Source organism: Xiphophorus hellerii, chromosome 20, assembly GCF_003331165.1.
Source record: "Xiphophorus hellerii strain 12219 chromosome 20, Xiphophorus_hellerii-4.1, whole genome shotgun sequence".
Taxonomy (NCBI): Eukaryota; Metazoa; Chordata; class Actinopteri; order Cyprinodontiformes; family Poeciliidae; genus Xiphophorus; species Xiphophorus hellerii.
This window is the reverse complement of record NC_045691.1, coordinates 3,865,969-3,890,664: the sequence shown is the minus strand read 5'-3', so window position 1 is coordinate 3,890,664 and position 24,696 is coordinate 3,865,969. Positions and strand designations below refer to the sequence as shown.

General features: G+C 44.2%; 5 protein-coding genes and 1 long non-coding RNA gene across 8 annotated transcripts; 3 read left to right on the top strand and 3 right to left on the bottom strand.

Annotated features, from left to right (window-relative positions):
- Positions 1-4,215: 4,215 nt before the first annotated feature.
- On the bottom strand, positions 4,216-5,064 carry LOC116709841 (uncharacterized). Its single transcript, XR_004336973.1, has 2 exons — positions 4,979-5,064; positions 4,216-4,900 (listed from the first exon to the last, which is right to left on the bottom strand). It is a non-coding gene; the product is annotated as an uncharacterized LOC116709841 (long non-coding RNA).
- A 633-nt stretch (positions 5,065-5,697) lies between these two features.
- LOC116709830 (E3 ubiquitin-protein ligase RNF182-like) lies at positions 5,698-9,089 on the top strand. The gene is given in 7 exon segments (XM_032548493.1): positions 5,698-5,889; positions 6,014-6,167; positions 6,249-6,316; positions 6,565-6,694; positions 6,759-6,834; positions 6,836-6,989; positions 7,796-9,089. Coding segments are annotated over 7 exon segments (936 nt in total). The 5' UTR covers positions 5,698-5,712; the 3' UTR covers positions 7,973-9,089.
- A 292-nt stretch (positions 9,090-9,381) lies between these two features.
- On the top strand, positions 9,382-13,494 carry LOC116709833 (regulator of G-protein signaling 9-binding protein-like). 3 transcript variants are annotated; one of them, XM_032548498.1, is made up of 5 exons: positions 9,382-9,588; positions 10,771-11,009; positions 11,078-11,281; positions 12,242-12,367; positions 12,457-13,494. In XM_032548498.1, the coding sequence occupies exons 2-5, from the start codon at positions 10,805-10,807 to the stop codon at positions 12,717-12,719; spliced, it is 798 nt and encodes a 265-aa protein (XP_032404389.1). In that variant the 5' UTR covers positions 9,382-9,588; positions 10,771-10,804; the 3' UTR covers positions 12,720-13,494. The 3 variants fall into 3 exon arrangements, with proteins under 3 accessions (XP_032404389.1, XP_032404387.1, XP_032404390.1); XM_032548496.1 differs by having other exon boundaries at positions 9,382-9,602; XM_032548499.1 differs by having other exon boundaries at positions 9,383-9,602; positions 12,242-12,384.
- On the bottom strand, positions 13,121-16,893 carry LOC116709838 (ubiquitin-conjugating enzyme E2 C-like). Its single transcript, XM_032548511.1, has 7 exons — positions 16,764-16,893; positions 16,393-16,522; positions 15,470-15,497; positions 14,758-14,844; positions 14,486-14,690; positions 14,358-14,417; positions 13,121-13,242 (listed from the first exon to the last, which is right to left on the bottom strand). Exons 2-7 carry the CDS (start codon positions 16,497-16,499, stop codon positions 13,205-13,207), a joined length of 525 nt encoding a protein of 174 aa, XP_032404402.1. The 5' UTR covers positions 16,500-16,522; positions 16,764-16,893; the 3' UTR covers positions 13,121-13,204.
- Positions 16,894-18,415: 1,522 nt separating this feature from the next.
- On the top strand, positions 18,416-19,887 carry polr2j (RNA polymerase II subunit J). The gene is made up of 3 exons (XM_032548512.1): positions 18,416-18,647; positions 19,507-19,615; positions 19,701-19,887. Exons 1-3 carry the CDS (start codon positions 18,505-18,507, stop codon positions 19,800-19,802), a joined length of 354 nt encoding a protein of 117 aa, XP_032404403.1. The 5' UTR covers positions 18,416-18,504; the 3' UTR covers positions 19,803-19,887.
- Positions 19,888-19,970: 83 nt separating this feature from the next.
- On the bottom strand, positions 19,971-24,613 carry LOC116709831 (deoxynucleotidyltransferase terminal-interacting protein 1-like). Its single transcript, XM_032548494.1, has 13 exons — positions 24,256-24,613; positions 22,650-22,720; positions 22,468-22,564; positions 22,294-22,392; positions 22,158-22,217; positions 22,024-22,080; positions 21,681-21,736; positions 21,561-21,603; positions 21,094-21,152; positions 20,922-20,982; positions 20,776-20,847; positions 20,631-20,686; positions 19,971-20,198 (listed from the first exon to the last, which is right to left on the bottom strand). Exons 1-13 carry the CDS (start codon positions 24,328-24,330, stop codon positions 20,090-20,092), a joined length of 915 nt encoding a protein of 304 aa, XP_032404385.1. The 5' UTR covers positions 24,331-24,613; the 3' UTR covers positions 19,971-20,089.
- Positions 24,614-24,696: the final 83 nt, after the last annotated feature.

Below are 24,696 nucleotides of genomic sequence, written 5' to 3'. Positions count from 1 at the left end.
TATCATTTATCACAATAACTTCTGGGACAATTTATTGTCCAGAAAAATTTGTTATCGTGACAGGCCTAACTGTATCGGACCTTTTCACCGCAGTATTAACGGCCCTGCCGTGTGGTGTCCAACAATGGGCACCAAATAATGGCTACAAGTTCAGTGAACTAATTTTAAAACCAGGCATTAATCAATGCTTTACTACAATCTACCTGTAATGCATGTGGCTAGTGTCAGCGTAAAGTCCTGACTGAATGAAAATCATTATAACCTATTTACGTCACGTTAAGGAAGAACAGCTGAAAAGTTACCGGGTTTATCAACTGCGGTAGCAATTTCGCTCCAACTCCTCCCCTTGTCATTTCTATATTCTTTGCATGTTGAATAAACATTAATGTTGTTTCCACGTATCATCGGGTTGGGCCGTTTCAGCTGTTTGGGATTCCCCTCCGTAATTTCCCCTCAGAAAGCGCTGAGGAGAATCCGCGCTTTCTGATTGGCTACCTGTCACATTCAACAGGCTGCGTTAAGATCCCAGTCGGGGGAAACCCCTGATTTTGATCGGAGCGGCAACGAAGATCTACCGTAACACACCACACACTACAGGATGATTGGTTATGAAATCGTAAGCGACAATCTTAGAAAGACCAACGTCCTAAGATTGTCATAAGGGGAAAATCGGGGCAAAAAATCGTGTAGTGTGAACTATTGCATCAGGTACTCGGATGTGCCCATTTTCTCTATGTAAATGGAAATATAGTATACAGACTTCATAATGTACACAATTTTGGTTGAATGCAGTGTTTATTTACACTTTGGCATTATGTTGTTTAGTTTTTATTCAAGTACATTTTTTGTTAATGGTTTTTGGTTGTTTTGTTTATTTTATCAGTTTCAGTGTTTAGTGTTCTTTTGAAAATAAAGTGTATTTATCTTTGGCAGGAAATCGCATGCATTTTTACATAATTTCCATTAAATCAGTGTAAAAAGGTCTTTAAACAATATTATCGTTTATCGCAATAATTTTTGAGACAGTTAATCGTTCAGCAAAATTTGTTATCGTGACAGGCCTATCCATGACAACCATTAGTTACTATCTGCATGCTGACTGGTTGCACCATCACAAACATTAACTCTACTGGTCTTTAACTAGACCATCAGGACATACCAGGAGATGTGAGTGTCCAGTTGCCCTGAAGGAACCTGGGTCAGTCACTAGGAGATGTTAAAACCTTAAAGTTCCTCCAAGCTAAAGATTCAATGAGCATCTACAGAACTAGGATGCACTGATAAATCGTCCCGATTTCCGTCATTCTGGGAGATCGGCCGATACTTAAGCGTGAAGCCGATCTCATTCAGGCCACTGTTACCGATACAGCAACTTTCTGGCTATATTTTGCAACATTTCAGACAAAATAAATCAGCATCAGCCAAAATTGGAATTGTTAGGTCAGTCAGTCAGAAAACTGGAATTCCTATACAGAACCAGAACCAAAAACTGTTTCATCAGGAATCTGCTGGTTCCTCTCCAGAACCTTTGAAACATTTTAAAGCTCATCTGAACCCAAATCAGAAGTGTTTTGTTTAGAAAAGATTTCCTCAGAAATACAATGTGAATCAGAACCAGATGATTGGTTTGTCCTGCTAAATATAAATGGAAATGCACAGAACCACCCAGAACCTCACAGAACCGCCTGGTGTCTCACCTTCAGATGGAGCTGCAGCAGATCCTCCTTCAATTCCTCTGGGTCTCTGAGTTCAGGATGGAAAGATCCGACTTTACCCTCTGAAGCTCCGCCCTCACAGGTTTGTGTGTGTGTGTGTGTGTGTGTGTGCGTGTGTGTGTGTGTGTGTGTGAGAGAGAGAGAGAGAGAGACTGTCAGGTTGGAAACCAAACATCAAATTCTGCAGGTTTTTCTCTGACGAACATTCACTGCTCTGATCAGGCGTTTCATGGTGAGAACCTCCACTTTGATACTGACGAGTCCTCCCAGTGTGTCCCAGTCCTCCCAGTGTCTCCCGGTTCTCTTCTAGTGTCTTCCAGTCCTCCCAGTGTGTCCCAGTCCTCCCAGTCTCCCAGTTGGAGTGATGTTCACATCAAAGCAGCCTGCTCCACAGAATGAGTGTTTGCAGTTTCCTCTCCCTAAATCCCGATATTCCAGATGAAAGGCGTCAGACACACACACCCTTCCTGTCATCACACGTCTGCTGGCACCGCACACGCTGATGACTGTTTACACACACACCTGCAACCTGACACTCACCTGCACTGATCCCAGTCTGCAGGTGAGGACGGAAGCTCTCATTAAGGTGCTCAGAGCGCCGTCTGATCTGAGGTCAGTCGTTAGCGGCAGGAAGTCCAGTTTCTTCCTCAGGCGACTTTACATTGAACCAGTTCTGAATCTCTCAGTCTCAGATATGGCGAGAAGAAGGGTAGAGTTAGGGCCCCCCACACCACTAGGGGGCACCCAAGAGCAAATATCTATTATTATATTAAACATACAATTGAAGAATACAAACTAAATGCTGTCACACATTGAAAAACATTTTTTTAATTTGGTATACAAAGAATATTCTGATCATAGCAGGTAAGTTACTTGAATCAATCTGCGTATTGGTTTACAAGCTACTCCAATCCAAAGTGTTAAATGTTAGCAAATATAAATATAACAATATGAAAATAAAAAAACACTTGTGAAATTACAAATAATGTAAATGAATAAATTAAATAAATAATGGAAGTATGTGAATCTACACAGCCCAGGAATGATGACGATCTGGTGTTGACCTGTTGGCATGGGAACCCCCAAATGAAAACCTGTTCAGGGCCCCAGAAAGGCTTGGGCCGGCCCTGTGTGACCTAATCAGAAACAAACTTCATCAGCTTCACTCTGAGTCTCTGTGCGTGTGTACTTGTATAGCTATGAGGACATTTTGCCTTGTCCCTCAATTTAAAAACAGAGTTTGTGGATTAGGGAAGGGTTTTTCTAAGTGTGGGACCTGCAGCCCCTGGGGCCTGTTGGCAAAAAAAGAAGAAAAAAATTTAATTCAATAAATTTTTAACTCATACATATAAAAGTTTTTCTTGATAAAAGGTAATCTGATTTTTACAACGGAGTATTAGACTCATGCTAAGAAGAAGTGGAATAAAGTCATTGCTTTATTAAATTACTTAATTCTTGTAATTTTAATGTATTTTTTATAAAAATATAAAATATATTTTGTATATATTTTTTATGGCCCATTACCACGCCCATTGTTTTTAATCAGTTTTATGTAGATGCAAGCATTTCAGGCAATAAAATATTTATTCTCAATTAAAAAGGGAAGTGAATTGTTAGCTTGTTAGCTATTGTTGAATGTAGATTTTTAATGTATTTCTAATATTGTATAAAAAGGCTTAAGTGGTTAAATGAAAAATCTGTAGAATATGGGAATTTTTTATATCTGATTACTTGGTTAATCAGAATAATGAATAGAATAACCGATTAATGAATTAATTATTAGTTGCCATCCCTAATTATATTTAGCATGTATGTTTTATTTCTGTTTTCTGCTCTAGCACTTGTGCCTGCTTTTGAAATGTCGCATCAAGTAAGGGAAGGGAATGCGAGTCCCCACAAGTATAGGGAGACAGCGTATGTGAACATGACAGCTGCAGCAGCTCCACATGTAGAGACATGAATGTGATCAGAACATCTTTAAGACTGAAACCTCCATTTCAAACAGCAGATCTGCCCAAATCACCCACAACCTCCAGATGTAAAATTATTTTTTGTAAAAGTAATTTTTTATGTAAACCAACTCTGGAAGAATAGCTGATGAAGCGTGCTGCTAACAAGATTCTCAAACATAAACCAGTGAACAAATTCCTGCATGTTCTCCAACATTAGCCCAGAAGAACTTTAAAATAGTTTATACTTGGTTCATTGTTGAGTAGGTAAAAAAAACTACATCCGTTAGGTGATTTTAGTTTTTAAAAATTATATATATATTTTTGGTGTGTGAATACTTTTGAGCTGATGATTTTGGCCCACATGATAAAAAGATAAAAAAGTAGAACTGAAAAAAGTCGACCACGAAAATGTCCTCACCTCCCACTGTGACCTCAATTTATGGGTGGATATATTTATAGTGGTCCTCTAAATGCACTAAATACAAGAACACACACACACACACACACACACACCTGTGAGGATCATATAGAAGTAGATGACCAGCTACTGATTGTTAGAAATGATTTATTGTCAAACATCTAAATGTCCAGAGTCACTGAGACGGACACGGTTATGAGTTAGCATCCAGATCTGGGAGGAAACGTCTCCACAAACACACACACGCACACACACACACCCACACACACACACTCATCATCTGCTCAGTAGAACCCGACACATTTAACTACCTTCAGTTTCTAATCACTCTGACCTCCAGGATGACCTCCAGGAGGATCAGTACCTGCTCTGATGGACCTCTGCTCCTGATTTAATCTTATTAGTTACAAACGGAATTGAGTCCATTGGCGGTTCTGATCTGATTTCTGATGGATCACATGAAGCTTCCAGCTGGGATTCTGAGACAAGCGTTGGTTTGTGGACATCTGAGTGAGATAGAGAGACAGACTGTCCCTCCATCTGATGGACAGACCTGTCCAGCTTCAGAGGGACAGACAGAGGAGGATGGCAAGGAAGAGGAGGACAGAGATGAAGGACGGATGGAGAGCCTGAGAGAGACGGAGGACTGATGAGTGGACCAGTGGATGGGCTGGGGAGAGGGGACATGTGGACAGGTGTCCCTCAGCCCATATATGGGTACTTCCACTCTGTGAGGGGAACATGAGTCTGCTTCACCATCCGGGGAGACGTCCACCTCAGGACATAGTGAGGACCGCCTGGCTTATCGTTGGTACCTGGAGGGACAGGTAGACATCCGTCAGTAATCATCCAACCATCCATCCGTCCATGTTGGACGAATCCTCTCCACCCACCTGAAGCTCTGGCTCCTCCAAACGGCTGCTGAGCCACAACGGATCCGGTAGATTTATCGTTGACGTAATAATTCCCGGCGGCGTTAAGGTTCTGTCATCGAACCGCTGGTTCTGATCCATTTTCGATTAGAATCTATTTGGTTAGGGTCTAATTTGAGCTGCCAGGTCCATCCCATTTATCCCAGAAGTTCTGTTGCACACCTGGTGGACATAATGATCGATAATCATATTTTCAGCTCTTATTAATATACCCTTGGTAAACTGATCAGAACCAACAGATCAGAACCATCAGATCAGAACCAACAGATCAGAACCACAGGTTTTATAAGGTAATTCAACCTTTTCTTCAGAACCTCTAGATCAAGATGACTTGATTCTAATTTAAAGTCTTGGATCAGATGGTTCTGGGTCAGATGGTTCTGGGTCAGTCAGCTTTCAGAACTCATCACTGGATCAGCTCTGCTGAAAGTCACTGTTGATATTCTCTTGGCCTCAGATGGTGAACTTGTGTTGGCTCTGGTCCGATCTGGTTCTGTTAGATGTCAGTTCTGGTTCTGATCCAGTTGTTTCTCCAGTGTGTGGCAGATTCCAGTTGAACAGTGAATCTTCCTCAACCTGCAGGGTTACTTGTGGGGTCCCACCGGATGCCCCGTGGTACCCCAGAGGTAGATTATAGGCGTGTCTCTGAACTTGTCCTCCTGTTGAACTCACCTGGAGGCGGGGCGGCTCGGGCCATGAGAGACATGTCTCTGTCTCACATGTCTCTCCCTAGATGGACGTCTGGCCTCCTGGTTGGACGGATGAACATCCGCACTCTGACTGATCAGCTCAGCTGGCCTCAACCTCAAACAATGACCAGTAAGATGAACCAGCTGATGGAGGCGGAGCTTGGCCAGGAGATTGAAGGCAAGGTGAGATTTCCCATCATCCTTTGCTTCTGGAGCTTGTCTCGGTGGGTCTTGTGGACCAGGAGGAATGTCCTATAGCCGTCGTGGTGCGTTCAGGTACCCACAGCCTGTTCTGTGTTGTGTTCAGGTTCAGACCTGGGCTCAGTCTCTGGTCTACACCGTGGAGGAACTGGAGTGTAAGATCTGCTACAACCGATACAACACTCGGAGCCGGAAACCCAAGCTGCTGGGCTGCCTGCACCGGGTCTGCGCCAAGTGTCTCAAGAAGATGGTGGACATGGGTGAGTTCACCTGCCAGGTGTGCTGCTACTGCTGACGCTCCATTAAAGACCTGCTCTCTGAGCTTTCAACCTGGCTTTCAGGAGACTCTTCACCGACCGTCATCAGCTGCCCATTCTGCCGCCACGAGACCTACGTCCCTGATGAGGAGGTGAGACGGGTTTCTGAAGAGGTGAGACGGGGTGTGTGAAGAGGTGAGACGGGTTTGTGAGAAGGTGAGACAGGTTTGTGAGGAGGTGAGACGGGTTTGTGAAAAGGTGAGACGGGTTTGTGAGGAGGTGAGACGGGTTTGTGAGGAGGTGAGACGGGTTCATAATATCAGGTTTGAAGCAGGAGGTGGTGGACTGTCCATCACTCCGGTCCACGTTGGGACTCTGTCTCCGTGTTCCGTGTCTCCAGGTGTGGCTGATGGAAGACGACCGGCACATCATGGCGGTTCTGTCCTGTCAGGACAGAGCCCAGCAGGAGGGATCAGAAGTTAAAGATGGCGGCGGTTCAGAGGTGGTGTTGACTCCCACTGCTCTGAAAGGTCAGTCTGTCTCTGTCTGTCTTTCTTTGTCTCTGTGTCTCTGGTCTGACTCTCCGCTCTGCAGCAGCAGCCAGAGGGACGGACACGTCCCTCCGGTCCTCGGACTGCCTGGTGATCACCATCATGGAGCTGCCGGACGAACTCCCCGTCCTCGGACTCGGTCAGCATGATCAATGTGGTCGGTCTGTACCGGCCGCCCAGCCTGGACTCGCTGCCCTGCAGCTTTCCCTCGCAGAAGTGTCGCGCCTGGACGTCCCGCAGCTTTCCACGCTGCCTGCTGGGGGCGCTGTGTATGGTCAGTGACACACAAAGCTAGCACCATCACTAACAAGTTAGTAGCTCCAGTAAAATAATTAATCAATTATTAAAATAATTGTCAATTCATTTAGTAATTGATTAATTGTTTACAGATATAAAAATAAAAGTAATTTGAACAAAACATTCTGTAGAAAACATTTTGCATTTCAGATAAAAACCTGTAGAAGTTATCGTGATAAACAATAATATTGTTGTTTTGAGATCATTTCCAGTAATATAATAGAAATGCCATAATAACACAAGAAATCATTCTCAAAGATCAATAAACTTTCAATTCTAATGAACATTTTAGAACAACAGAAACAACAAATAAAATGAATTATGAAGTCTCTGGACTCAAAAACTTCAGACTTTGGTAGAAAAACAAAAACAATAAATTATGCAAATGTTAATTATTGAGCTTGTTTTAGTTTATCATGCACTTAATTGACCTAGTGATTATTGTGAGATGTCTACATATGAAAACAAAGTATAAAGATTTAAGTTGCTTAATCTTTATTGGTATTGATTTTATCTGTTTAACTGCGTCGTTTCATTGAGTTTTGAGTTAATTACTGAAGGCTCATCTTATTTTTATTACTGATGTTCAGCTGTGGCTGCAGTTAAAGAGTTTTATAAATAAAGCTGACAGTTACGATGAAAGTACTCAAAACATTTTGAGGCGTAAACGTAGAATAATTTACACGTTGTGTCTGTGTTAAAAGTAACGCGAAATGTTCGCATGATGCCCCACGACCCCTAACCCCGGGTGAGCGTACTCAGGTGTGTGACCCCTGACCCCAGGTGTACTTCAGCTCGCTGCCGCTGGGGATCTACCTGCTGATGATGGGCCAGCTGCTGCTGGGCGTGGTTCTCGTCAGCCTGGTGCCGTCCACGCTGCTGCTGCTCGTTCTCTACGGATTCTGCCAGTGCATCTGTCACGAGGTGAGGGAGGCGATTGCTGCGCGCAGGCTGCCATGACGACGAAGAAGGCCGCTGCCATGGCAACAAGGACACCAGAGCGGCGAAGCCACAGAACCTCCAGACCTGAACACTCAGCTGATTCCTGATTGGCGGAGGCGGTAAAGGCCCCTCCTCTTTTGAGCACCAGCATCACTTTCTAGGCCAAAACAGAGACGGACCAGAAGTTTCATCCTCACAGCCAGAGAGGGACAGGCTGGAAACTCCTGTTAGCATGTTGCTAATGACATGCTGTGTAACAATCTGTATGTAAATATGTAATTCTGTTCGTCAGTGAACCTTCTGACAGCCCATCAGCCAGTAACCGCCAGGAATATTCCCAGTTTAACAAAATAATCCAAAACATTGGAAACATGCTAGCCTAGCCTAGCATATAGACTGGTGAAAATGGATGTTAGGCTAATGTAGCGCAAACACAAGAAATGTTGGTAAGTGCTATGCGTTAGGACTGAGTTAGCATAAGGACAGTAAAACAGGAAAGCATTAGCATAGCTTAGCAAAAGAATAGTAAACAGAGAGAATGTGTTTGTTGAATTTAGCAAAAAGACTGAAAAGACAGAGAAAGGGTTAGCCTAGCTTAGCATAAATACTTTAAATTAAGGTAAAGTATTACCATAGCTTTGCATAAAAACTAGGAATTAAGTGTTTTTCCATCTTCGCAAAATGACTAATTGAAAGTGTTACGCTAGCGCAGTATTTAAACTGGAAGCAATGTGAAAGTGCTAGCTTAGCTTAGCAAAATGACGGGAAGGGAAGGTATTAGCCTAGCTTAGCATGAAAAGTGGAAATTGTTAGCCATGGACAAAGATAAGAAACAAAGTTAGGTAATTTCTGTTTTCTCCTAACATAATGCTAAATTCAGTTCTGTTGTCTCTGACTCTGCTGCCGCTTCCAGTGTTTGTGCTAAGCTAAGCTAACTGTATGGAAGAAGGAAGCTCTGCAGTTAATTGGTTTAATTTCCTGTCAAAGTGCCAACGTTTGACTTGATCACTTATTAATCGTGTGTTAATCGTGTGTTAATCATGTGGCGATTTGGACCTCGTGTCACTTCCTGTCCGTGTCGCATGCGGACTGCCAACTTTTGTAGAAACTAATAAATGTAATGGAGACAAAACCAGTTTGATTTGTTTCAGGTTTTGCAGCTGAGCTGTTCTAGCAGGGTGATGTGAGGAGGTGGAACAGCAGCTACTGAAAATGACCAAAACCAAAAAATGTGTCTGTGTTTCAGAATAAGTCCAACACCTTTAGTTTCCCTACAAGGAGAACGTTTTCAGATCTGAACCTGCACAACGCCACAAACTGGAAAACGTCTTCCGTTTGCATTTGAAATTTAAAAAACTGCTTTATTTCCTGTTTTGTCGGACCTGAGCTGGAACAGAAAACATGACTCACTGGGTGAGTTTACGCTCCGTTTCCTCAATGGAAACTCCGTACCTGTGCCCTGTTCCACCTGGACAGGTGAGGCTTAGAGGGGCGGGCCTCTGGGAGTCCAGAGCGATCCGGACTCAGCTGTTCTACCTGTTAATTGAAAACACAAACGCTCCCTGTGGAGCAGCAGAACCTGAGTGATTTCAGAAACCTGCGTCCACCGCAGAGGAAGGACGGAGCAGCAGCAGGTGAGACGCTTCAGGTAAAACTCTCAACATGTCCTTTAATAATAATGTTAATTATTTAATAGAAGAGCGATTCATGAGGTAGCAGTATGTTGGAGGTTCACTCTAATGAAGTAAATTAAACAACTTTTTATATTCATCCATCAGTGACAATCAAATATTTCAGTAAAATTCTTAATTATGTGCTTTTCACTTAACTTTGCTATTTTTCTAACTTATAATTTCAGTTATATTTATTAATTTAGCTTGCTAAATGTGCCAGCTACAATTCTTCCTGTTAACTCTTTTTAACCCTCCTGTTCGTTTCTGAGGTTCTTCCTCTGAGTGTCCACTCAACTTACCAGGAGGGTTAAGTTGCAGTTATGTGACTGAAAAAGCATATCTAACAGGTTTGACTGGTTTCCAGTCCACTCAGTATTTTTGAGTATAAATTTGTTGCACCAAAATGTTAAGTACAGTTTTAGTTTTAATTTTTACAGTGTATATTCCTTTTGATTTATTCTGTTTAAACCTCTAACTCCATTATCTGGTTGAAATTAAAGTTTTTTTGAAATATTTTTCACAATTAAACTAATATATACAGCAGTTTTTTATGCAAATATGTTAGAGCAAAGTAAAGTACATGCAATGCTAAACGGCTCAGCAGATAACAGAAAACCGATCCGTTCTCTCAGACAGTCTTCCTGTATCATCAGCTTAGTAAAAACTCCTGGATGAGTTTTAATATCTGGAGTTTAACGTGGTTCAGCAGTTTGTTTTAAATCTTAGTCGGCATCCTGTTGTCCTGTTGTCTGGGTTCGAGAGACTCGTTCAGAAGAGAACCGTAACCAAGGGAAACGTGAAGACAGAAGGCCTGCCGGTTCTGAGGACCGGGCCTGGACCGCTCTGTGCCGCCGCCTGGCGGTTAAACGTCAGCTGATCACCAGTGGCGCCCCCAGGGGACAAGGGGCCTTGGCCCCCATTGCAGTCATGTTGCCCCCCAAAGAATTATTTTCGCTGTAACCCCCCCTCCACCCCCCCAACATTTTGACTGACCTGGTCTGGCCACCATTTTAAAAACTTTCTGGAGGCGCCAGTGGTGATCACCATCAATCAGAACCAGAACCAAAGTGTTTTCAATCTAAACCCGACTGAACCCAAACTAAAGCGTCACCAGTTACCTGCTGACCTTCTGATAACCTTCAGGCTGACACTGAGCTCCGATTGACTGCGTCCCATCATGAGTCGGTGGCGTCGTTCGGTGGACGAGCTGACAGCGGGACGGCGGCGGCAGCAGGCAGAGTGTGAGCGCGCTCAGAACGCTCTGAGTCGGGTCACTTCCTGCTTCCAACAACTGGCGGCGTCGCTGGGAAGTTCAGCCGACAGCAGCTTCCTGCGGGAAGAGATGGACGAGACGAGAGTGCTGGCTCACCGGATCTGCTCAGGTAACACCTGTCCTGCTGGGCTCACCTGTCCTGTCTGTGTCCTGCTGGGCTCACCTGTCCCTCTGCAGGTCTGTCTCGCCGCCTGCTGCGCCTGCTGTCAGCCTGTGACTCCGCCCCTGTTGCCGTGGACGACAGACATGCTTCAGAGCGACTCTGGGTTCTCTTCCTGTCTGCAGTGGAGTATTTCCTGTCTGACCTCCGGAGGGCCAAAGAGCTGATTGGTCAGTTCCCCCTGACCCAGCGCTCCAGCAGACGCTCACTGGTGAACACAGGTGAGTTGTTGGCTCCGCCCTCCTGCGTCTGATTGGCTGGGCAATGCACTGATTTTAGAAATTAATTGAATTTGGTTTATAAAGATTTAGCATTTTAGCGAATGCTCTTTTCGTGTTTCTGTAGGTCAGAGTGATGTCATCGCCCAGGGCGGCCATCTTGTTTGATAAATGTTTGATTGGACTTTGAATTCAGGTCGACTTTAAGACGGAATATTAGGGCTAATTTATGATTCTTTTAAACTCAAGAATAAATTTGTAAAAATTAGTTGAAGTTACACTCTTTATAAGATTTACAGATAAGACAACGCTTCATGTTTTAACACATTAGTATTAATTATTAGTGAAGATCCATCCATTTTCTAACACCTTGTCCCTACTGGGGTCAAGAGGAGCTGCTGCCTCTCCAGCATAACGTTCCAGGTGAGAGGCGGGGTCACCTGTACAGGTCGCCAGCTTGTCGCTGGGCAACACAGAGACAGACAGGACACACAACCACACACACACTCCTAAGGAGAATTTAGAGAGACCAATTAACCTGACAGTCATGATTTTGGACTGTGGGAGGAAGCTGGAGAACATGCAAACAGAAAGACCCCGGGCCGGGAATCAAACCCAGAACCTTTTTGCTGCAAGGCAACAGTGCTACCAACTGCGCCACTGTGCAGCCCTATTAGTGAAGATCTTTTTCTTAATTTTAAAATGTTCTTCTGGTAAAATTGCATTTTTATTCTGCTAATATTAAGACTTTAATAATCCATCTTAAAACTCACAGAAAGGATGATTGAATAAAATCCACTTTTTGAAAATATTTTCTGTAATTTCGTTTTTACAAAAGAAGAAAAAAAGATTAAAATCGGATCAAGTATGAAAAACCTCAGATTTTGTTCCTGAAGTGACCTGCATGGTTCTCCCGCTAGAGGGCAGACTGGAGCATCCTCTTTTTCTGCCGTTTCCACTCAGGATGTACCGACGGCCCGGTGGGTCTGGCGGCCCGGGTGGCACTGGTCCAAATCCCCTGGCTGGTTCTGGAGGAAGAGCCCAGTCCAGATCTGACCAATCACATCGCAGGCCTGGAGGCCCAGCTGGGTGAGCTGCAGCAGAGGGTGAGTCCACCTCCAGAACCTCAGCACAACCCGGCTCAGCAGAACCGGGCTCAGCTCTCTCTGGTTCTGCAGGTCCCGGTGGCGTTCTGGTCGGTGGAGTCGACACAGCCGGCGTGGGCCGAGGTTCTGAACGACGCCGAGGATCCGGAGGAAAGCCTGGAGGACTTGATGGAGGTGGAGGTGGCGTCCGGCGGCGGTGGCAGCACAAAGCTGCCCGCCTGCTGCCGGGGAACCTGCTGCTGGGTCGGATAGGCCCGGATCGGTTCTGCAGGTTCCGAGAGCTCAAACAGAAATCTTCTATAGAAATATTGACCCAGAACGTAGCAGAGGATTAGTATAATGTGAAAATTATAGCACAGAAAGTTGAGTGGAAGGAAGACGTGCCCATCCATTCAATCTGAAGGAGCAGACAACCATAATCTGTTCAACAGGTGAGCTGCTGGTTCTGTTGGGTCCCGAGTTAACGCGTCTAGAGTCTTCATGAAGGTTCTGCAGCAGAAAATCTATTTTATTGATCTGAACATTTCAGTTTGAGACGCTGCATGTTGGGTTTCCATCCACAATCAGAAAAATCTGAAATATTTCACTTTGTTTTGATTTATGATGAGATTAATTTTTTAGAACAAGGAACAAATAAATCCCCAGGAGGGAGAAAACAGCTCAGTGTGACTCAGGATTCTGGTTCTGCAGCGGGAGGCTCACACGGTTCTGGTTCCCATAGAGACACAGAGTCTGGTTGGATTAAGAACCTTATTCTTTATTAACACAAAGAGGCAAACAAACATAAAAATATGATACAATCAGACACAGAGAAGCTGCTTCACTGCTGGAACGTGGTGTGGAGGTGAGACCGGAAGGCTGCAAGAGAAACAACAACTCCCATCATGCACTGCATCAAGACTGACAGCTCCCATCATGCACTGCAGAAAGGCCCTGCTCCCTCTGTGACTCAAAGTCACATCAGGGTTCAGGGTTGGGACAGAACGGCCAAAATGGAGGACTGGTCTCCGTTCAGCAACAAAACGGATTTTAAATCTACAGTAAAAATATTTCTGCTGGAAATATTTGTTGGAGAAATCCGTTTTGTTAAATACAGAAAACTCAATATAATCCCACATGTTCAGAGAAACAAAAATTATTTCTATATTTTACTTTTGAAAACTGATTTTATTCTAGTTTTTGCGACAGACAGATCGCTCTGTGAACTTTGCCATATTTCCAAGCTGGCAAAAAATACACATTAAAATGTTCTAATAATCAATTTATCAGTCTATTTGACTAACAGAGACGTGATTTTTACCCATAAGACCATCTGTTCTATGCAGCTAAAAGTTAGTTTGGTATAAAGTGGAGCTAATAAAGATCAAGTTCAGGAAAACATACAGAATATATGGAAAATAATAAAAATGTCTGATACAAGTTTCAGTTGAAATTTGTTTTGCAATCGTGACATTTAGTTTTTCTTTCCTCAGTCAGTTTGGGATTATTATTGTTTATTTCTTCTTTTTCTGCTCAGTTTATCAAATCAAACTTTATTACTAATGTGCCTTGTCTAGATATTTTCTTTTATATATTTTCTACAAAGACGGAAAAACCAGAACTTTGCCATAAATCTGCCTTTCAACTCTAAACGTCACATGCCGCAATGAATTGTGGGTAATGCACTGTGTAAGAGTGGAAATAGGACCCAAAATGGGCGATGGGCAGATGAGGAGAATGTGGGACACACTGCAACCTTTAACCTTCAACATGAACAAGGGAGGGAGAGGATTTGGACCGGGCCAAAATCTGAAATGTGCGGCAGAGAACTGAAGGCAGACTGACCAATCACAGCTCTGATCAGAGATCCTGTGCGCCGACTACTACAGAGGAACAGCTGATCTGATCAGAGTGACGAATAGCAACGGGTCAGAACACGACTGGTCTGCCCAGCTTGAAACTACTGCCTGAGGTTCTGGGTCTGGTAAGCTTACCGTCCTGGTTCTCCCACAGTTCTGCGGCGGCCGTGTTAAGAGGACTGTCATTGTTGGGTTCTGGGGAGAGACAGCAAGTTAGCGACCCGGTGGAGGGCGATCGGAACTAGTTCTGGCGGTTCTGGTACCTCCCAGCAGGCTCTGGACGGACAGCAGGATGGAGCGGACGTCGTACAGAGCCGACCACTTGTCCTTCAGGATGTCCAGGCAGATGGCGCCCTGATCGTCCACGTTGGGGTGGAAACACGGCGTCACAAACCGGACCCGGGGAGCCTGGTACGGGTAGCCGGCCGGGAAGTCCAGGGACAGCCGGTACCGCAGCCCCTCGTACACCTGGAGGCAAAACTGGGTCAGAACCGGGTCAGGGGAACCATAAACAGAGAGACAGGTGAGTACGCACCGTCCCCTGAGCTCCATCGATGGTTCCGATCCATTTGAAGAGATTATCAGATTCTGGAAACGCCGAGATGCCCTTATCACCCGACATCTGCAGCATGAGGTCACACAGAGGTCACATGAATCAGGTCAGAGGTCACATGATCACTTAATACAATGCATTAAGTGATCACATGACCACAGATGAGTCTCAGCATGCTCAGAGTGAAGCGGTGTCAGGTGACAAGCACCAATTCATCCCCAGTGGTCAGGGTCGGTTCTGCTGGGCCCAATCGGGTCAGTTCTGCTGAGCCTTCAGTGTTGTAATGAATCATGGAGGAATGAACTGGTTCTGGATCATCTGGTGACGACCCGACTTCACCTGACAGCAGGAAGAACTCCATCTCTCCCTGTTCCTGCGTCTGATTGAATGGTTCTGGTACCGGAACCAGCCGAACTCTCAGAACTCTTGGTTCTGCTGGTTTCCCCCACCAGAACCAAGAGTTCTGATGACATCATCCAGCAGTCCAGATAGTGTTCAGAAAGCGCTTCATGTTGGTGTCTGAAGTTCGGAACCAGCAGGATCGGATCTGGACCCGGTTCTGACCAGAGTCGTCCGTCGGTCCACACCGTCCGTCTCCTGGGCACCGAACTGATCTATGGCTCTGTTACCATGGTAACAGGCCATCAATTACTATGGCAACAGGAAAAATAAAAAAGGTCAGGACCGGACTCACCATGAGGGTCATCAGCTCCTGCTGCAGCCTGAGGACAGAGAGAGAAAAACACTTTATTCCTCTAACAGTTACTGGCTGCAGCAAAGCTCTCCTGTAGCAGTCTGTGCTGCACCAAATCTGAAGACTCTGACTGAAGACAATGCTCAGGATTGGCCATAACTCTCTTGATCCTATGAAGAATCCTTATTTGCATCATCATCATCTCCAGAGGCTCCACAGCCTCTAGAGCAGAACCAGAACCAGCCTTCTTATTCAGGCTGTTGAGCCTCTTTAGGCCTCTGGTTCTGATGGTTCTGATGCTGCTCTCACCAACAGACTGACAGTAGATGAACATCCAGGTTTTTATCTTCCTCACCACCTCCACTTCTTCTCCCATGATGGAAATGGGCTTTGACCTTTGACCCTGATCATTTCCTTTGTTTTGTTCACATTTAAGATGATTTGATTGTTCCCTCCATGACCCGAAGCGGTACTCAGCCTCTTGTCCGTCTCTGATAAACCAACAACTGCAGAGTAATCTGAGTATTTCTGTAATCTTGAGTATTTCTGTAGAGGACAGAAGTCAGGCTTGTGCTGAAAGTCTGAAGTGTAGAGAGAGAAAGGTTCGGAGAGAGAGCAGCGCCCTGTGGAGCTCCTGTGGTTGGACACTCAGTCCTTCAGTCTCACACACTGTCTTCTGTTTGTAAACCTGAACCCAGAGGAACCAAAACCAGAACTTTAACTGGACCCGAAACCAGACCGGCGGTTCTGACGCGACCAATCAGTGATCAGTCCATGCAGCAGGTTCTGGACCCGGAATTCAGAGCTACTGGGTCTGCTGCGGGTCATGTTCCTCCGTTACCATGGCAACAAAGTTACGTTTCGTTGCTTCTGACTTATTCGCTCTGCTTATTTGACTCTGGAGGTTCCGATTCGGGACTCACCGCTTGGTCACCGAGCCTCTGGCCGCGCTGCTGCCGCTTTCGCTTCCCTTCAGGGCGGCCGCGGAGGACGCTGCAGCCGCTGCGGGGTCCATGTTCTGGGAAGCCATGGGTTCTCTCGGTTCCGTTCGTGCTGGGGACAGAGAGAGGGAATGAACCGGGCCGAACTCCGAAACCTGGACAGGACCCGGACCTGCCCGGCCCCTGCGGGCTCCGGGTCAGAATCCTGAACAATCCGTTAGCTACATGCTAACAGCCGTTAGCCTGTCCGTCTCCTCAGACCCGGAGTAAACAAACAAACAAACAAACAAACAGCACGTGATACCAGCAGGTAAACGCGTCAGCTGGCTGACCCGTCCACATCAGAGACTCACCGGGTATCGGTTCGGTGTCAGCTCGCTTTCAGTCCAGTAGCAGCTGCTGCCGGTTCGGAGTACAAACTGAACTTTCTCCCGCCCCTCAGTTTAAACTGACTTTCCTTCGGCAACAACCAATCAGCGCCCGACTTTCAAACATAAATAATCCAGAACGCACCAATGAGATGGCTGGTTATTGAAGATTTGGTTTGGAAATTAAACCGGAAACTGCGTAAGTTACGTTTTTATTTTGACGTCACGTACAAGGAGTTTAAAAAAAATCTTCAAAATTTAATAGAAACTCCGAAAGAAAACAAATATTCTAATTATTTTGGTTTTCCAGTGTCAATAAGTCCATTTTCATAGATGAATTGAAAAAAACAAAATATGATCTGAAATATCAGAATATTAAATTACTTTGATATTAAACACTAAATAAATCTGCCTCTTATTAGAGCTGCTGAGGTTTATTCACACTCTTATCATTAAAGAACAAAATTATACAAAACAAACTTGTTTTACAATAAAGAACAGAACATCAAAAGCAAAGACAAGATATAATGTATGCACAAGTGAAAGATGCATTTAAGCAAAATAAAGGGAATAATTATAATGTTCATTTGCATATTGATACAAGTGGCTCAAAAGATCAAAAAACTGAAGCCAGTAGAGTATTAGTAGTGAATTCTGAATCAAAGACTAAGATGGAAAAAACGGCATTTTTTAAATATACAGTAGAATTATGTGCATCGTTATTGGCTTTAGAGGAGACTAGAATAAGTATGTAGTGGTTTATTATAGTCCGTTAAGTGTTGAAAAGGGAAGTAATACATATGAGATTACAAAAATATAGAAACAATGTGGATTCAGGTTGTCTATGGACGCTGCTAAAAATGTAGATTTTGATAAAGTTATCTAAATCTGAAGGAAAATGTGTTTGGAAAGAAATGATAGAAAATGAGGTGGATAATGAAATAGAAGCAAGACAATTATGTGGAATACAATATACAGTTGATGTTACAAGAATTGGTGGAATAAATAGGAAGGAGGATATAATTATAAGCAGAATAAGAAATGAATGGCACTCTTCTTGAGATAGGAAAACATCGTAATTGCTGCAGAAATGACAGAACATGTTTTTATTAGTTGCAGAAAAATATTTGGGCCTAATATTGACCGTTGAAAGGTTGAAATTGGGAACTCAAGTTTGTAAATGTGGTTGCTCAGTTGAATAATGACTTAGGTCTTTGAACAATACTGACCCTTTAAGAGAATCTGAGGAAAGAAAATGTAATTTTTGTTTTCAAGAAGAGACAGTAAAACATGTTTTCTTGTTCTGTTCCAAATATTCTGTTGAGAGATGGGAATTAGTATGTAGATTACAAGACAATAATTTACAGTTAAATAAACAAGATATTTTGGACACAATTTATACTTCTGAATAATTTGTTCTTTACCTTAAATACCTTAAGAAGACGAAATTGATAGAAAGGCTATAGAGAAGTTTTTTGGGGGGGGGATGGGATAATGTACATGTAGCAGCCCGGTCCACACTCCACTCCAGTAGATGGCGGTAATGCACATTAATACGTTGCTTGCCAACCGCCATAAAAATAAGAAGAAAATGAATAAAGTAAAATCCAGTAGATGGCACTAGCGCAACGAGCTTTTGGTAAAATCTAAAGAAGAGGAAGAAAAGCAGTTGAGCGGAAGTGTTTCGGAGCGGTACTTCTGATCCAGGTTCGGTTCGGACGGAAAGATGAACGCTCCTCCAGCTTTCGAGTCATTTCTGCTGTTTGAGGGAGAGAAGAAGATCAGCATCAGCAAAGACACGAAGGTTCCCAACGCCTGTTTGTTCACCCTGAACAAGGAGGACCACACGCTGGGCAACATCATCCGAGCGTGAGACCAACTCACACACAACACCGGCAGACCGGGTCCAAACAGAACCACACAGCAGACAAAACCGGTCCAAACAGAACCACACTGAACAGAACTTTCCTGATCCTGAACTGCCTGGGATGAACCGGGTCCTGAACACGTTCAGCAGTGACCCTGAACCAAGAACAATGTAGATTTAAATGTGAAAATGATCAAAGCTGAAAAAGTTTATTCCAGATATCATGTTCAGATTAATGTGGTTTAACTTAGTAATTAATGGCAGACATCTCGAATTAAAACTGACATTTTGTACTAGTAAGAATGTAATTAAATCTAAATAAATACATTTAAAATAGGTATTTCATATAGTCTAAACATAATTAGAAATATCTTAATTCGCTAATACGTCTAGTCATAAACCAGTTTCAGATATCTGGAATGTGTGGTGAAATCGATTTTATGTTAAAATTGATTAAAGCCATACAGCTTTAAACATGATGCTCCAGGTTATTGGGATTACTGCTGATGAATAACAGGAATCAGTAAATAAAAAAATCCTTCATTTATCCAAACAGGAAACTAAATATTATAACTCAGATCGTCTTTGTAGAACAAACAGTGATGCTGTGGAAGGATCTCCAGTAGCAGTCAGTCTTGCAATGTCTTTAAAGAGGCCTCTGACTGAAAACTATTGCTGTGTAACAATGTTAACATGCTACCGGCTCCATATGACATCATCAGCCACTAATCCACCTCCTTTGCTTTTGCTGCTCCTCAGTTTTCATTCACTGATGTTACCTGAATGCAAACATAACAGAGGTCCAGCAGGTAGGCTGTTCCAGTGACCAGGGGTGTGTGTGTGTGTGTGTGTGTGTTCCAGTCAGCTGCTGAAGGATCCCCAGGTTCTCTTCGCCGGTTATAAAGTTCCTCACCCCTTGGAGCATAAGATCGTCATCCGGGTCCAGACCACACCTGACTACAGTCCCCAGGTAACTCGCATGCCACGCCAGCTAAGATGCCTCCCTGCTGACAGGAAGTGATGTCTAACAGGAAGTGATGTCGTGTCCTCCCCAGGAAGCTTTCACCAATGCCATCACAGACTTGATCAGTGAGCTGTCACTGCTGGAGGAACGCTTCCGGGTCGCCATTAAAGACAAACAGGAAGGAATCGAGTGACCCCGCCCACTCTGATGACCTCACTGCAGCCCCCTTTCCCTCCCGGGTGTTTTTTCTAATAAAGATCTGACGTCATGTCCTTAGAGCGTTTGGTTGAGCTTCATGTTTGCTAGAACCAAAGGTCAGCTGATCACAGGAAGTGATGTCACAGCTGAGAGACAGCAGAAACATCGTCTACAAAACAGACTTTATTTGTTTGTTTTTTCACAAAACAAAACTAGAAACATCCAATAATAAAAATAATAATGAAGGGGTCACATGATCAGAGCCTTGGGGTCATGTGACCTTCAGGGGTCGTTGTCCCTCTGAGCCTCCATGGCGCGCTGCATCTTCTCCACCATCCAGGGAGGAACGCCGAAAGGCTTCAGCTCGTCCATCCGCACGTCCGGACAGTCCCTGGAAAACATGCGGGTTACCATGGAAACCATTGTGTTTTTTTAAAAGGATTTGAGAATTTTGTTCCTGCTCAACAATAAACTAAGCAAGAAATATGAAAATTAAACTAAGAAAATAGTCAATTTCTTTTTTGCAGGAAAGGAATATGAATCAATTCAAATTCAAAAATACTTTATTGATCTCAAAAGGAAATCAAATAGATAACATGAAACTGAAGGAGGTCAAAACAGGAGAAGAAGAACAGGCTCCTCCCACTGTCCCAGTCTGGTTCTGATCCAGTTGAATGAGCGGTGGGTCAGAACCAGAGAGTCAGGATGCTGTAATGTTCTGGTCCGGAGTGTGGATCGGTTCGGCTGACTCAGCCTGAATCTGTTTGTTCAGGTTTCATCTGAACGCACACCGCCGGTTCTGGAGAACAGAACCAGACCTCACCTGTACTCGTCGCTGTGGGACAGATGCTGGATGTCCTCCTCAATCAGAAGGTAGGCCTGAAAAGAAACGGGTCAGAATCAGAGACCAGAGGTTCAGCAGAACCGCCAACAGAACCAGAATGTTCTGGTGGTACCAGAGTTCTCACCATCTTGCCCCCTGTGGCCCTCATGTGGTGCCGTTCTGCCAGCCACTGCTTGTCCTTGGCGTCAGCGGCGTACTGAAACACAGCGCCCCCCACAGGTCAGCAGCACGCCTGCACTCACAAGTCATGTGACAGGAAGCCGGACTCACCTTGAACAGGTCAGCGTGTTTGATGTAGATCCGCCCTCTGGTTCCGCCCATCCCCAGCGCCCTGTGATGACATCACAGCAGCCAATAACTCACTTCCTGTTCAGCTACTCAACAAAGTTTATCAAAGTTGATCTCATGACATCACGCCTGTTTCTGATTGGTGCTGGCTTACTTGTTGGCTCTGGAGCCAAGAACGAACGTGCTGCTGTCGTTGAGTCTGGACGGATCCCACTGAAACACACACACACACACACGTTTGCGCAGCTATCTTTGCGGGGACTTTCCATTGACTTCCATTCATTTCTACAGCCTAAACCTTACCCTAACCCTATCCAAAACTCAATTCACACCTTAGTCCTAAATCTGACCCCTGACCCAAAAACAGTGTTTCCCCTTGTGGGGCCCAGGCTTCGGTCCCCACAAGGAGCAGTGTGTCCTCATAACGTAGTATGTGTCAGGAAAATGGTCCCCACAAGGTATTAGAAACAAACGCACACACACACACACACACAGGTGAACTTCCTCACAGGTGATTTCCATTAGCGATGGCTCCTCCTTCCAGTCTGACCACTAGGTGGCAGTAATCAGCTAACAGAACACCTTTGAAGCTCACCTGTCAGAGTTTAAGAACAGACTCACCTTTGGCCCCTCCCTCTTCACAGGCTCCGCCTTCGGCTTCACTCTGAGAAGAAAAATTCAAACCAATAAGGTGCTGCGGTCTGCCTGGAGGCTGATGATGTCACCTGGTCAGGTACTCACAGAGGGTAGTTGGCAGGACGGTCTGAGGAGACGACGGGACCTGGACGACTTTTCCTCTGAGGACAGAGATGGACCAATCACACGAAGGCAACAGTCAACATCCTCACCTGATTCGGCGATCAGCCAACCGGCAAAAAATTAGCACGTACCCACAACAGGTGCAAAAAAGCACCTGCTAACAAGCTAACATGGCGGCCTAACAAAGCTAAACGGCTATGTTAGGCGCCAACATAGTACACGTTATGTTAGCTAGCTGTTAGCTACCCAGCTTACATAGCCTAGCCAGCAAGCTAGCTAACGTCAAACATGGAGATGTTCAGGTCACACCTGGCTAACATGCTACCTTCTTAGGTAGAAGATTTCCTCTGATCACAAAGTCTTCATCAACTGCTCTGGATCTCTGCAAGACAAACAGAACCAGGTCAGAACCAAGTTGGGTCACAGCCTGCTCTGATTGGTCAGTCAGAGGGCGTGTACCTTCATCGTGACTTCTGACCCCGTTCTTTTGCCCTCCACCTCTGGAAACAGCTGTTTGGCCTGGTAATGAAATTACAGAACCAGGTGAGTGCAGGTAGACTAGGCTGCTATGGGAGGAAACAGGAAGTGACCTCACATGTTCCAGAACATTCCTGCAGGCCTCCCGGATCAGCTGGTCCGTCTGGACGTCTTCGCCGACGTTCTCCTTCACATTCTCCGCTGCCTTCTCAAAGAACTGCAACACAGACGCACCTGGTCACACACCACACCTGTCCACACGTGGCCCTGACCCTACGGTGTGACCTCTGACCTTCTGGTACTTCCTGAAAACCGCCATGATGTCATCGTTGAAGCTGGGCTGAAGTACGGCCCTCAGTAGGTCCATGGACACCTGGGGATCCGTGTAGCTGCTCACAGGTGGAACACGGGACGGGATTAGACTGGACCGGGTCAGTACTGGACCCATCAGAACCACAGTGCAGCTGCACTCACCTGACTGCAGTGTGTGAGCGCCGTCCTCGTCTCTGGACATGTCGATGTTTGATCATCAGGTTCCACGGCTTCTAGATGATGAAGAACAGGCAGTTCAGTGTCTCCTCCTCCCCCATCATCATTATTATTATAAACAAGGTCCTTCTTCTGTCTAATAAAAATAGGTAATTCTTTTTTTTTTTTTAAAGGTTTTATTGGCTCTAGTGGCTTTTATTTGATAGTTAATTGACAGGAAAGTGGGTAATGAGAGAAGGGGGAAGAATCGAACCTGCGACAGCCACGACGAGGACTAAGGCCTCCTTATGTGAGTTGTGCTTAACCTCTGCGCCACCACAGCACATCCAAAAAAAGATAATTCTTTATTTATTTATTTTTATTTTAAACTGGCATTTCCTACAAAATAAATCTAAATTTGCCAGAGGTATGAATAATTTTGAGTTTATGGCTACTAAATGTAGATTCCCATCCTCATTTTCTGACCAGAGAAAATGTTCTGGTGGTCCAGAAGAGAACCAGATTTAGTCTCTCATAATCGGTTCTGTTGAACTGAAACTATAATTCATAAATTTTAAATGAAGCTTAAAGTTTCCTCTGATCAGTTTGGAACCAAGTTAATGAACATATTACAAACCTCAAATAAATATTTCATTCTGTTTTAAAAGTTCAGCTTGCCATAAACGGAATTTATAACAATGAAGTTCTGGATGTGCAACAAAATTCTGCTAAATATAATATAGAGTCAATAATCTGAAACAAAAATATGAGAGCCTGTTTCCGCCACTCTGGTAAAACAAAAAAAACCATCAAATAAAAACTACCAAGATCCAGGATAAAGAGGGCCTCCGCCCTGACCAGCAGAGGCTGATCTTTGCCGGTGTTACGTCGATCAGCGTCTCCTCGCCGCTTCGCACCGCCCAGTGCACATGTAGTGGTCAAAAAAATTATTTTACAAAAACCTCCCGTCATCACACATTTGTCCAAAACAATAAACGCCATCAATGTACCAGGTGTCTTCTGAATTACTCAAATTAATGAGAGGATCTAACAGTTACCAAAGTAATCTAAACAATTCCAAATGTATAAATTAATTACAGATTTTGGTTTTAAACTAACTTACATATATTCTGTCTAAAAAACAAAAAAGAAATTGGTAGAAATTACAATTCAAAAATTTAACATAAACGGCTAAAACACACACTTACCTATACAGATCTTGATAGTATCTCATTATTTCGAGAGAGTATCTTTAAATGAGATTTATTTATTTTACCAGAGTGGCGGAAATAGGCTTCCATTCAAAAAAACTAAAATAACATTTATTTTATTATAGCTTGATTTGCTTAAAGTAAAAGAATAACATTAAAAGTAAATACGTCAATTACCAAAGGTGAAAAAAACTAAACAAAAACCAAAACAAAATAAGAAAATGAAATAAAACTGAAAATTATAGAAAACTAAAAACTGACACCAATTTAATCAAAGAATATTGCAAGTAATCTAAATTTGTTACATTTACTATTTTAAGCTAAAATGGGGGCTGCTCTGTTAGCCGTAGCTAGCTGCCCCGTTAGCCGCCGCTAGCTGCCTCCTCCTTCGGGATTCTTACCGGGTTCTGGTCCGGATGTTCCGCTCCGACCTGCTCCAGCCACTCCCGGCCTCCTTCGCTGCGATGAGCTCCCATGCTGGGCCCGCTCCGAAGTTCTGCTGCGGTTCGTTTCGGTCAAGTCAGCTCCGGGTTGAACCGAGGTAACTCAGCTAGGCTAACGGTGGCTACAGCAGCACAGACCGACGGAACTTTACGTGGTTCGGGTATAGATTTGGCGCTCTGACTGGAGCCGAGGTTAAAAGTTTATTTTTAATCTGCTGCTGATCAATAATCAATCTGAAGTTTGATGTTTACTTCCAGGAAGTTACACCATCATTTCCGTCTAGTGAAGCTGGTAAATTTCCGGCCAGTTATGTCAAAATAGAAGCTCCAGGTTCCGGCTCCAGGTTTCAAAATAAAAGCTCAGTATAAGATGACAATGATGGCATAAATCCAGGTTGG